Here is a 14,060-nt window from a genome sequence, read left to right on the forward strand (position 1 = left end):
CTGAAGTAGTGGGATCCGAATGGCGAACAGTAAAAGGGATCGTTGTGCATGTGCGGCTGTCCGGGTACTCCGGGTCCTTGAGGATGGGTATGTGGTCCCATGGGTCCGGTAGGTCCCGGTCCACACATCCCGGGTGCCCCTTGCGGCTGCATGCCGGCTGGGCCCATCATGCCGGCGGAAGGGCCCATGGGATGGGGTCCGGGATGGTGCGGCGATCCGACCATGTGGGGGCCCGGATGGTGAGGGTGCGGCGACGGTCCTCCGCCGCCCATGTGGGGGTGCGGTGCGTGGGGCGATCCGCTCATCATTCCGTGGGGCGGCATTGGGTGGGGGCTCGGCGAGGCCCCGTTCAAATGGGGCCCGCCGGTGACACCGCCGTGAGGGGTCGGCGGTCCCCCGTGTGTCGGCGTGGTGGCTGGCTGGGGCGGCGGAAGATTCGGTGGGCCAGTTGGTCCGGTGGCCGCGAGCGGCGGCAGCGGGCCGTTCGCCATGTTGTTCAGCTGGGTGAGCGAGGCCGCTGCCGACGCCATCGCCTGCAAGGGATTCGTGGCGCCGCTCGTCGTGTTGACGATTAGACCGCCGGCGTTGCTGTTCGGCCCGACCAAATTGCTGCCCGGTACCGAGTTCAACCCGTTGTTCACCGAGTTCCCGTTGCTGTTACCGTTGCTGGTGACGACGTTCCCCTGATTGTTGTTGTTGTTGGTGTTCGCGTTGCTCACACCGCCGCCGAGTGATTGCAAGGACGGCGGCAGCGGTGGCGAGCCGGCGGGGGGCGCTGCCGGGCCCCCGAGGCACCGGCCCGACGGACCGGAGGCGGTTACGCTGCTGGGCGCTACCGGCACGCCGGCGTGGAGTGGTATTCCACCTGGGGGGCGCTGTGCCACCCTCACCGGCATCACTCCCCCCTCCACGACGCCCTTCACCCTCTCCTCGAACTCCCGCCGGCTTGATTATTGGGGTACGAGCGCGGGAATCTCCGTCTCTCCTCGACACCGACCCCCTTCTTTCACCTCAAGGTTCCTCTCAGATCTCCTCCGATCTTCTTCTCGGGTCCAGCTCACTGCCTGGACACCGCCTCCTGGACTGTACCTTCCTCTTAGATATTCTACTTCTAGTTCTCGAACAACCGATACCACGTAATTACCACCTAAACTCCCGCGAAAGCTCGTTCGCGAGCAACACCGTTCGCGCCGGTTCACCGCAGGTCGAATGGATCACTGCACTTTCCACTCGACGCGTATACCCTGTCGGCGAGAAGCCGAGCAACCACGTGTCCTCGGCACGGACGGAAGGGGCGGCACAACACCTCGTGTGTCAGGCGGTTCAAGTTTCTCGATACACGTCGGGTCTCGAGAGCGGGACACCGTATCCGCATCAAGAGTCGAGCGGCGTGCTCCGCTCCGGCTACGTATCGAACGGGTTTCCGGAGTCGTTGGCGGGAATCTCGCGCTCCGATACGAACTTCCCAGATAACGCGTGTAACAATCCCGCGAGTCAGACTTCCGAGGATCGTGAGAGCACAAGCACGCGTGTCGCACCACCTGTTCGAGAATCGAAGAGTCCTGATCGATCTATCTAAACAAGCTACACCCCTGTGAACACCTCTAGACAACACTGAAGATCCCGAAGTAGTCGCGGCGCACTAATCCACACCGGTACACTAACCGCAATTGTATCACACACACGGGTAATAGTAGTAACAGAGACGTATGAAGATCTAATATGTTGGTTCGTAGTCGACGCGCGCGGCCCTATATATTTTACACGGTACACTGAAACTCTCGACGGGGGGAAGTTTAGTGGCAGCAGCGGGCGTCGAGGTATCCGCGGGGGCACGTGGCCGTCACGTCGTCAGCGTCGCGGCGCGCACCTACGTCGCGGACAGGCAACAGCAACAACGGAAGCATCGCACCTCCTCTCCCGCCCATCCTGGCGCCCTTCTTCTCTTTCTTCGTTGAGCAGCCGGCTCACGCGGGATCGTTCGCATCCCGTGCCGCGGGCTCAGTCGCCGCACGGCGACCCGAACACCTGGGCCACGCGGCCACGCTGCTCAATAGCCGGCTGACGGCGCTTCTGCATAGTCAGCGGCCGCGACGACGCCTTCGCCAGGTAATCGTTTCCTAGGAGTATGATCGACGCGCGCGCGGTCACTCGGACAAGACGGACAGACCTTCCGACACCCTTAGAACCACGGCACCACCGCCTCCTTGCTCCGAAATCCTGGACACCGAGGAATCTATCCCCCGTTCACTAAACTATACCGCGTGGCTTCCGATATCACTGTGTATACACTACGGAGGGGACCACCGTCGGGTAGACGACACTATGGGGGGGGGGGGGCAAAGCAACACGGTGGACGCGGGATGGTAACGCGCGCGCTGCGTGTGTCACGAAGCTACGAGCGGCACGGTTCGCGTACGCCTGTACACTCGACGAGAGCAATCGCGTTACTGCGGAGCGGCAGGCGTGGCGGCGCTGCGGTCGAGCCTCGAGCTTTCGAGGACAGAACAGCAATGGAGGGGAACAGAGCCACGCGAGGACATCGGGAAGGGGGGGAGCAGCGAAAGAGGGGAGCAACGAGAACCGAAGCCACCGCGAAAGGAGCGAGAACGAGGGGAGGGGACTCGGTGCCTCACGCACCACCACCAAGGTGGGGAGCCACGTAAGCGCCCGATGCCCGGTGTCCACGCAACCGACGCGGGACTTTGCGTGCCACCCCTGCCTGCCTGCCTGCCTGCCTCTTGCTTGCTAGCCTGCCACGATCCCTTTGCCCTTTGATTCCTTCGCGATTTTCCTATGCTACGATGCGTCCGCTTTCCGCGACTCTTCCTGGTTTCTTAGGGACAATCTGCTACTCTGATCGCGTGGCGGTTGCCTCAGGATTGTCAGATATTGCGTGGATTGTGCGTAAACAGTTTAGCATTTTTAGGGAGCCCTCTCCGGTTCTACAGTCAGTTGTTTTACCGATTCATCAATGATGCAATTATATGTAACAACGAATGTAGTAATAATCATAGTAATTAAGAACGAGCAAACCACGAAACGTTTACCTACTCTGTTCCTAAATTAGATTTTATATGGTGTTAACTCCCTTTCATTTGTATTTGCCCTTTTACTCGTAATTTGTACTAATCGTTGCAAGTAAACACCTTTAGTGTTCTCTCGTTTTCAAAGATTGTCAAATTCTGACACAATTATTGAATTCTCAAAAATCTCTAACACATGAACGATACAATTATTTTGAAAATAGTTAGCTTTGTTACACAATGTAAATTAATACAGAATAAAAGCCGTTTACTATTATTCACGTCGGGAATTTTTCTTCACTGGTCAACTATTGGTGCTTTTATCTTATTCGCCAACTGTTTCAAGTAGGTTAGAAAAGTTATACATGGGAAGACAATTGGATTACATGATATTCTAGCAAGTTCTGGAATGAAACAGAGAAAATACTTCGGAAAAGTCGAAGAGTTCGTGGATGGCAGGGGTTGATTCGCTAGTAATCTTACGGATGCGGATTACAACTCCACTTGTGCATGGTTCTCCCTTTTTCTTAACGCCCTGCATTATACAATACATACGATGTACCGTGAAGTACACGTTGCACGATGAACTCGATTACGTTCCAGAAAATGCAAATGTCCGAAATTTGCGAAAAACATCGCGCCAGAGTTACAGATAAAACTTTGTCAATATTCTTACGTTGCTGAACTTTGTTCGACAGCGTTCGCTGTAAATGCAGAAAGATTCGCCGGCTATCGTGACGCGTTGGCAACAGGCGAAAAAAATTCTAGCGATAGCGCGCGAATAAATTTAAATGATATTATTAGCGAAGCTAAGAGACCTGTGACGATCATTCGCTGCTTCTACTCGCAATATTTCAATCGAACACTCCGTGTATCGATTTTCGTGCAAATCCACGACGGGTAAAATTCTCTGCGAAATATTTCAGCCGAGAGGCAAATATAAATCTTTAATATCCTGCGAACCCGGCGAGCTTCGTCTACCTTTTAGGGGGTTAATCACGTTACCTGGAACTTCAGGTACTTTCCCGTAGCATCGAAAAACTCGTTTCGTAACACTCAATTACAACCGTAGCCGAAGTTCCGAGCTTCGCCTATCAGTAGTCTATTCATTAAACGATGAACTCGCAGGGAAACAATCGCAGACACTGCGGGAGAGACAGAGAGAAAGAGAGCGAGAGAAACGAAGGGACCGAAACTGGGCGACTCTGTTTGGCAAACGATCGGTCGACAGAGGTAGCCGTATCTTCGGCGAAGTTTCACTTTCCGAATCGACGAGGATCCGAGACCTAGGACTCGAATTGATTCCGTTGAGATCACGGAAGCCCAGAAATCCGATTTATCGCGTTCGGGGTCAAGTCGGCCGCATTTGTGCGGCCTGATGAAGAAGAATGGTCTTACAGCCTGACGCGCGGCGCGTGCGAAAGCGATCAGCAAGCCCTGGACACGTTGCTTCAGCTGGCCGCCATCTTTACGGGGCGATTGACGCTTCAAATTCCTCGGTCACACCGGGAAGATATTAATCTGTAACTGGGATTAGGAACACGTCGATTTTTACTAGGATTTTTGCCATCGTTATACAGGTTTGCTATTTTACAATTACAATACAGCGTCAATAATTATCGAAAAGATAGTCTCGATGGATATAATTTTAGCTTTAAGTATTAATTGCAAGATATAAGAGCTGCATAGATATTTATTCATTTATTAATGATTTTAACGAATCTAGATGCACAAAATTCACAGTCTAGTGATTACATTTGCTAAAATCGTCGTCATCGAATTGCTTTGATTTTGGATCAGGATCAACGACCAAAAAATTCGAAAATGTAGCTCCAGCATCACAGTGAACACCGGGGAAGAAGAGAAGAGCGGATCCGCGCTTAAAACGGAATTATTCAAGAGCCGACCGTAAATTCTTGAATCCTGGATTCGCGCGGGCTTTCCGCGGGCCATTTTTTCGTAATTCCAGTTTCGAAAAGGCTGCCGCCGCCTCGACTTAATAACTGGATTACCACAGAAGTAATTTAGGATTAAAAAGTAATCGACTGGGTATCGTTCCGAGCTGGTAAGGAAATATCCTACGCTCTTGCCGCGCCGCGCGCTCGGATACTAGATTAACCGGATGAAGAAAAATGAGAGCGACCGGGGAAAAAGGGACGGATTCTCTCCGCGGGAAAATCCGAGCGTCTGCAAGGAAAACCGTTGGAAAAATCGTCTTTTTCCCCACGAAATTAATCGCTGGTAAACGAGTTACAATATTACGTTCGCAATTCTACACCGCGGTGAATACACTCCGAGCTGGAATCGGAGGTGCGAGTGTAATCTGATTACGCGTTACTGATTTTCAGAATGCGGCTGTTCGAATTCCTGGTTTTTTTTTTGACAAAATTAACACCGGAGGGAATATCCTGTTATGAGGTGAAAGGGCTTTTGTGCCCTGGCGTAAGAGAAAAATGTTATTGACATGTTTACCGCAGCCTAAAACATTCCGTGAAATGACAGTAATGTATTGCACGAAATAAACATTGAAAGGTCGAGATTTGTGATGCATTTTCTGCATTAACGCGATAATTAATGTACAGATCTTGACGAATAACGTCACTCGTTCTTGGGAAACGTGGCACTCACATTTTTAGGTCTAATTTTGCATTTTAATGTAAATGGGCAATAGAAAAACAGAGAATTTACCATTTCAGCACTGTAGGAATTATGTTGACTCGGTATAATAATTTTTAGTGATGCAGTATCCAAAGAGTTAACAATTTTAGAAAACTATTTGTCCGTGAACGATCGAGATACCATGGAGATCCCACCTATGCACTCCCGCGTATGCACGAGGCCGAAATTCTTTTCCCGGGGCCAAGCTACTCCAGATTGTCGAGAGAGCGCGAGGAACAGGTTGGAAACGGTACAAAGCTAATAACGAGGCCCTAACCGCGGCCTAAGGAGCAGGACGGAGACTCAGGTAACTCGGTACTCGCCACGCAGGTAGAGTTTGAGACAAGAGGTATCATTGTCCGAGTGCCGGGAGGCCGCAAGGTGACCGTTTACAAAGCGCTGGAAATTCCAGGTACCCCGGGACGTTTAACGGAAAATAACAAAGTTTCTCTGCCCCGTTCCCCACGGGGCCCCCCCTCGGACAGTTCGACGCGGCGAGTCGGCGTCGTCTTGTTTTCCCCGGCATATAATACAGTTTTCCGTGGAAACAAAGGATCCGTCATTTCCCCTCCTTTCTGGACAGGAAAAGTTGACCTAGATTCACGGAACACGATTTTCGTCGCTCGGGAGAAACAACGAGTTGCTCGAGGAATCTCTTTCTTCGGTTTAACCGTTCGAGATTCTATCCCTTGCAGCGGAACTTTGAGTCGAGCTTGCGGTAAGGTCCTACGAGCCGAAATCAAATTTATTCACAGGCACGCGATAGATAAACATTGTGTTTCTTCTAGGCTACTGTGAACGACAAATAAAACTTGCGTATTTTTAACAAGGAACGATCCCGAACCAGGAAATTAATTATGCAAATTGTTTGGGGATGTATAGTGCATATGAAGGTAATTTTTTTACCGCCTAAATTCACTCGGGGGTGAAATTTACCCATGAGAAATGCTATATCTCACGAACTATAACAGATAGGAAACAAATTTCTAGCGAAAAGTTGTTCCCATTAACGGGGTCTTTAGAGTAGTAAAATATTTATCAATTGTTTGTATAATTAGGAAAAATTGCATCCCCTTAGTTTAGACAGCAAACAAGAAATGGCGCGATGCGTACCTGCGAATATTTAGAATTTCCCGGTTTGGGGTCATTTATTGGTTCTCGGGGACTTTAATAAAATGGGACTGCGGGCACTTGAGGTGCAGAAGATTCCGAAGGCGTCCACGAAATTTCCTACACGTGGGTGGTGCGTTTCTGGTCTACACGACGTGGCACGACCTTCTAGCACCGGGACAGAAGCCTGCAGGGGGGGCAGTCCGGTCCCTGGATAGACTACCAAGAATTCCCTGAGACCATTAATCTGCCCACTGCGACACTCCGGGCCCCTTTTCCCGTCCGCCACCCCTCCTTTCGGGCAGGTAAGCGTGGCCAGGACCCAACAGCCGATCCTCAAAGCATTGTCCAAACAGCGGCCACTGCTTACGAAACGTAGCTAGGTTGTTGGCACCGATCAGAAACCACTATCGCGACCGGAAGCGACCGATGGCACAGCGATCATGCTCTCTCGGTGCTTTCTGCGAGATGGAGGGGGGAGGGACGGCTAATTGGCCCAGAGGGGGATGCACGGATTGTCGCGAGGGAGACTAGGAACGGGTTACCGGCGGACGTGATCCTTCGTTCCGGAGACAGGAGCCACCGGGTTTTTCACCTGGGCTGTGTTGAGGCTGTTGGGATGCGGTCAACGTCTTCGGTGTCTATCTTTAATCGCTGATTTCTTATTTAAGGAGTTACCGCTGCCTCCGAGATACACTTGTTCGTGCTAGGCGAGGGAAAATGGGGGATACTGTTGGGTTTCTCGGTGCTCTGATTGAAAATCAGGAGCATACTGCTAATCTTCAGACTGTACCATCTCTATTTCAGTAGGTTGCTACTGATTTAGACTTCCACGCTCGATTTACACTTTGAAACAGGGTTTGGAAATATTCTCATTTTTAAATTGTTCCTTTTACGGTGTCCAAACGAACCCCTGCAGAAATGCATCAACCCCTGGTACTGAAACTTTCGGCCAAACTTGTTCTTTTTCGTTACTCTGATTGAGCACGAGCTGCCTACTAGTTCCCAGACTGTACCAGCTGTATTTTAGGGGATAGCTGCTGGTTTAAATTTCGACTTGCGGCAGAGCTCGCAAAAATTCATATTTAAACATTTTTCCTTTCATGGTATCCCGATTTTTTCTATAAAAGGACTCGATTCAGAAAATCATCAATAGACTGCGGATCTTTATGCAAAATAAGAAATGATTGCATTGATTGTAGGACACAGGAGCCAAATAAAACTTGTATTCTTCTTTTAATTATCCTGTTAAGCTGAAACTAATACGCTGATGTCCTTAAATATTTTTAACATGTCCACTTCTTTAAATTGTACGTGTCCATTTTTGTCATAAATGCATAAAATCCGCAGTCTAATCATCAACCATCCTTGCTCGAAGAATCCTCTTCTCGAAGCTGACCGACCGAGATTCCATCAACTCCTTGTGTGCACTGAAACTTCGATAAAACTTGTGCGAAGTTCCTCTGGACTTCAGTAAACTTCCGTTCCGTTGTTATTAACATTAGCCAGCAGAGAGTGCAAAGCCATTCGCCTGGCATTGTCCCTAGGACCCACAAACAGTCGCTATCCCTTCCAATCGACATCTCCGCGAACTTGATCCGAAGGACACCCCCCGCAGAGGTTAACCGAGACAACAACAGCGGTTTGAGTTCGAGTAGACGGTAGAATCCAGGTGCAATCGATCGAAATCCCGTGTCCAGTCACCCAGTAGCCTAGAAAAATGCTGGGTTCACAGCCGAGACACTAACGGAGACTATCGGCCTCGAAGAACGCAAGTTTTCCGTGGCGCAGGCACAGGTACATGACGTCGGCGGGTCCGGTCGGGAATCGTCTCAGGTGACTGTTTGAAAGTTCGTCAGGGTTTCCGAGGGAGGTAGCGGGAAGAAGGGCACAGAAGTAGAAAGAGAAAGAGAAAGAGAGAGAGAGAGAGAGAGAGAGCGCGGGCAAGGGGGCGAGCAGGCAAACGGGCAGCCACCGCCGCCAAGTTGGCCAGGCAAGCCAGGCAGCTACGCAGGCAAGCAAGCAAGCAAGCAAGCAGGCAGGCAAGTAAGCAGGCGAGCAGACCGTCGGGCGTCGCGCAAGAAGGAACAATTAGAGGCCAAATAAAGACGAAGAAGCGAGTCACAGTCGAGCGGGTTCGCAACGAGCGTGTGTGTGATTTCGGTCACGCCGCGCGAGCGCCTGTACGTTGACCCCCGGTAGAAAGGGGAGAGGGGGAGGGGGATAGAGAGTAAGAGAGAAAGAGAAAGATAGAAAGATGAAGAGAGAAAGAGTGAGGGAACGGAAAAAACGAAGAAACACCGGGGGCAGGCAGCTGAAAAAGGGAGGGAAAAAGACGCGGAGAGATCGACGCCGGGGTAGAGGAGCGAAGAGGGAACCGAGGGAGAAGAGAGATCGAGGAACGAGAGGAGGAAAGAGAGAAGAGAGCATTTGCTCACCGGCTTCGTTCGTTCGTTCTTTCTTTCTTTCTTCCTTCGTTCGTGCTCCGGTCGGAGAGGGTTCCTCGACTCGCCTCACGGTTCGAACTCGCTCGTTGCCACCACGATGAGCCAGAACGGGGCCAGGGGGGGCTCGCGACCAAGCCACGGAAAGGAACGGCCAGACCGAGAAACGTAGAGGAGAGGGACGGAGAGAGAACCAGCCGAAGAAACGCTCAGGAGGTTGAGGACTCACTCTACCAGAGGCCGAGCGACCGGCGCGTATACACACGCAGGTTCATCGGTAAGTTAATCGTCTCGAACGCTCGATCATGCTGGACCTGGTCCCCTTAGACCAAGATTTCAAGGGGTATGTCACATCTTGGTGAAGTCCAGGGGTGAGTCCTTCCGCGGATTTGAGGGTCGCGGGTCGCTGGAGGCTTCCCCTATCGATTTGGGATCGTTCGAGCTTCTGGACATTCTTCGGGGCTTTAGGATTGTTGTTTGAAGCGATTCATTGATTAATCCTCCCTCTGGGACTTTATTTTTAATGTCGTCTATGTACTGGGTCGATCGTTTTAGGTTTTGAACATTGTTCATGGTTTTAGAATTATTGTTCGGAAAGGGGTTCATTGATTGTTTCAGGTTTTGAACATTCTTCATGGTTTTAGAAAAATTGTTCGGAAAGGGGTTCATTGATTGTTTTAGGTTTTCAACATTCTCCATGGTTTTAGAATTATTATTTGGAAAGAGGGGTTCATTGATTGTTTTAGGTCTTGAACATTCTTCATGGTTTTAGAAGAATTGTTTCAAAAAAGAAGGTTTCTGGACACTTTGCCTACCGGAAGCCAATAGGCCTCGTAATGACTGAGCTGTGTGCAAAAGAAACTGAACAACTTCCTTTGAAATAGTAATTTCAGAAGCACTTGTTACATCACGTTAATTCTAAAACTTTGTCGTGTTACGAATGAAATTGCCGACGCTTCTAAACAATTTAACTATTTATTATTTAACTGAACAAATAGAACTATTGGAAGATTGTTGGTACGTAAAAATGTACATCTAGAAATAGAGATGTTTAGTACCATTGAGAAACAAATTAGAAAATGATCTCGTCTATAAACAACTATATAAAAAATTATTCGTCAGTCAGAGAAGGGTAAGATTGGTAGTGTAACCATCACTGTATCGATGGAATGTACACTGTACTGATATTTTCAAAAAGAGTGAGCCATCATCCACGTAGCCCCGTAGCAATGGAGGATCATGGCGATACGATTCCGGTAAGTGACCTGTTAACAGTCGATAACAGTAATGCGCGTGTCGAGTCGCTGTCGGGGACGCGTTGGCGAAAAGTGAAATTTTCGCGCGCGTTGCTAACTGGATGGCCGGGGGCTGACATCTTGTAATCCTCGCGTCGCCGAAGAGTCTCGCCATTACGCTGATAATCATCGATCAGAGACCGTAGCGGTTCGGGACACGGGCGGGGGTCGGGGGAGCTGAGAGTGGCTTCTTTTAAAGTAGAGTATCCTGTCGCGGCCGATAAGTAATCTTGTACCGGAACACTGGAGGCGTGGATACGAGCCCCTGAAGAGAGAGCTGGCCCGTCTCTGTATTCGACATGCGTATTACGCGTGCTCCGCGGGATTTGTCACGCGTCGTTTGAACTCGCTTTCGAACGGGGACGAAGAAGGAGAAGAGCGAGAGAGAGAGCGCGAGCGGGCCAAGACGGATTTCAATTCCACCCTTTGCCGAGGGTGGTGTGTGTCTCTCTCTCTTCCTCTCGGTGTTTCCTTTCTCTTTCCAGAAGCGACCCCTCCGGTAACGGCCCAAAAACCCAATTAATTTGCTAAGATGAGGGTCGGCGACCAACACGGTCACCTGTAGATCCGCAAACGCCTCGGTAGCTCGACGTCATTGAGCAAACAAGCGTCACGCGCCTGTACAGGCTGCCTCCTGAAGTACTCTAAGCTCGATATACTTAGCGGTTACCCAATCGGCCCCGATCTAACCCGCAACTATCTGCAAACTCCTTTGGCGACACGGCCGCCACCGGCTACCACGCCGATTTCGTTGGGATATAACGTTTGCTATCATTAGCACCCTGAACGACTTCTTCAACCGTGATTGGGAAGACCGACGACTTTTCTTGGACCTTGATCATTCGTCGTAATGAGGTATTCCATCGTCAAACTGATTTTACAACTGATATATTATATAATGCAAAAAAATATGGTGACGAATATGGTCGCAAATTATCATCTGATGCACGCCTTGAAACCATGTACACTCTATTTAGTTATTTCTCTTACTTTTTTAATAGTAGCGGAGATAATTTAGGTGTTCGAGTTAAAATCAACACCATTATGTTATGAAATCCATTATTTTTACGTTATCTCAAGCGGAGAAATGATGGATTTCTTTTTCCCCAACCTAATATAATGCAAACAACATCAGTTTCATAATGAAAAAACCTTGAAAGAACGATTGAACTTTGACCGATGGTTTCTAATACGATGCAATAAAAAAGAAAGTTGACCTTCCGGCCTTGAAATTCGAAATCGAAGTTAATTGTGCGGCACCCTTCAAACCGAGGGTGCAGAATCTCGCTACGATAGTCATTTTCTGTAGAACCTGCGATTAAGACACGTTCATTGAGGAACTTCATAAGTGGCCTGATGTAGTCCCGGCACCTTGAAGACACAAGTGCAGCCTAATCCTCGTGTGTGATCTCCAAAAACAGGATAGACCACGAGCCACGGTTTGCTGTGAATTCCCCGGGGGTGGGAACGGTTCGTCGCGGCTCGAGGGGCAATCTTTGGGGGTCATCTAATTATGCGGTAAAACAGCGTTAATTCGCGGTTAATTTCTTAACGAGATAACTCGACACCGAGGAAAAGGGTGGCGTCGGTGGTCGCGTTAGAGCCTCTAATGGCTCCGCGTGGCTACGTCCGGCTAAATGAAAGAGAAAGAACGAGGGAAGGGGGAGAAAAAGGTAGAAGACGAAGAAGAAGAACGCACGAACGGGTAGGGGTGAGTAGGTGGTACGGAAGAGAGGGGAGGAAAACAGCGCCGATAGAAAGAGGAAGAAAGAGAGAGAGAGAGAAGACACAGAGCTGTAAAGGAAAAAAGAAACGGCTGGCGCGGTGTGTTAATTAATTGGCGTGTAATTAAAAGCCGCAACGATACACCCGTAGTTGGGGTAGTCCCCCGAGTCGATACACTTCAAAGAGTCCGCGACGCTGAAAGATATCGGTTTAGCGGGCGCTACCCTGCGACAAGTACACCTCTTTCTCTAGCGACGCCGTGCGCGAAACCGGAACGCGTAAAAAAAAAAAGAAATCAGAGTAATTAAAAGAGAGGGTGTGCGACGGGTTCCTCCGGGCATCCCTCGATTCAGCGTCGGAGGGACGATCGAGTGGACGGATCAAAGGGTACGCGGCAAGATGATCGAAGGATTTGGATCCCCAGGAGTGGCACTCGACACTTTTCGTCGAGTGTCGATCCGCTTTCGCGGACAGTCTCGCCTCTCTCTCTGTTGCTTTTGCTTCTCGGCCCCCTCTCTCGAGAACGATTGCCACCAGTTTCAAGTATTAGAATCGCCCAGAGAGTGAGAACGAAAGGGAAATTGTTCGATTTCGGAAAACTGTTGAATGCAAAGAAAATAGCTGGGCTCGCCGATCCCGTTCGCCAATTACTCCACAACATTTTCATAATCGCAAGTGCAATCGGTGGCTCGATAAACTGGGCTAATTAATATCTGTACACTCTCGACGTTCTCGGTGTTCCCGGTTCCCGTGCTCCACCGCAGCGATTCGATCTTTTGAAATCGATAAATCAACGAGCACCGTTCCCGGACGAGAAAGCAATTAAAGAGTCATCGGTGTAAAGCATCGTTACACCGATTCCCCGGCTAATTTCGCGACAAAGGAGCCCGTGTAGACGAATTCGCGGTATCGAGAGTATCGAGGGGAACGAGGAGAATCGATGCCGGATGATGGGGTGCGAAAAAGTTTCGCCTTTTTCCCCCGCGAATAGAAAACTCTCTCGTCGCAAGCTTCCGCCTGGACGCTCGGCGAAATAATCGATGTGACAGAGGCGCCGCTCGAGGGCCGCGGGACAAAGCCGCGAAAATCGAAATAATTAAACGTCACGATGACGATACACCGTCGACGGCGAGGCGCGTTTCTCTCTCTCGAGAAACGAGCGCCCACTCCATGGGGATCATTAAAAGGACGGGGACACGACAGAGACCACTCAACGGGGGCACCGGTGAGGAATGTTTTTATCATAAACATAACGGAACGACGGCCCGCGATTTCAACCGCGGCCACCAGGAAATATTAACGGGGTATTTACCCGTCTCGACCTGATTCGCCGTTCTAGACACTTTCTTTCTTCAAGACGGTGGATTTAAAAAATACTCCTAATTTCGTACAAGTGAATGAGTACTAGTTTTGCGATCCATCGTTCGTTTTCTTCCGAGATGTTTTTGAAATTGGAACGTCTCTAAAACGTTAGAAAATTTTTTCGGGAATGAATTTACCAAGAATGCAATGATTGGAGCTTCCTCTTTACAACGAGACCTTAACACTTCATGCACGATTTTTTCCAGCTGTTTTATAACAGGAAAATGGGTAACACGTTCGGTCATGAAAGACAGTATGCCCGAAAGTTTTTCAAATTGGAACGTGTCCAAAAACATCAGAAAATTGTTTTCGGCAATGAATCTACCACGAATTTTATACTTGAAGCTTCCCCCTTACAACGAGACCTTAAGACTTGATGCACGATTTTTTTCAGTTGTTTTATAATGAGAAAATGGAGAACGTGTTGGGTCGTAAAATAC

The 14,060-nt window shown here is 49.6% G+C and overlaps 1 protein-coding gene across 7 annotated transcripts in view; it reads right to left on the minus strand.

Moving 5' to 3' along the window:
- Chi (LIM domain-binding protein 2 Chi) overlaps positions 1–14,060 on the minus strand; it is a 198,856-nt gene that overhangs the window by 117,596 nt on the left and 67,200 nt on the right. For 5 of the 7 annotated variants that reach the window (XM_076438380.1, XM_076438375.1, XM_076438377.1 and 2 more), the window contains exon 1: positions 1–14,060. This exon is cut by the window's right edge. The exons of the other annotated variants lie outside the window; for them this stretch is intronic. In XM_076438380.1, coding sequence (XP_076294495.1) covers positions 1–896 — 896 coding nt within the window. In that variant the 5' untranslated portion in view covers positions 897–14,060. 7 annotated transcript variants of the gene reach the window in all.

The sequence above is a fragment of the Lasioglossum baleicum genome, chromosome 14, assembly GCF_051020765.1.
Source record: "Lasioglossum baleicum chromosome 14, iyLasBale1, whole genome shotgun sequence".
Lineage (NCBI taxonomy): Eukaryota > Metazoa > Arthropoda > Insecta > Hymenoptera > Halictidae > Lasioglossum > Lasioglossum baleicum.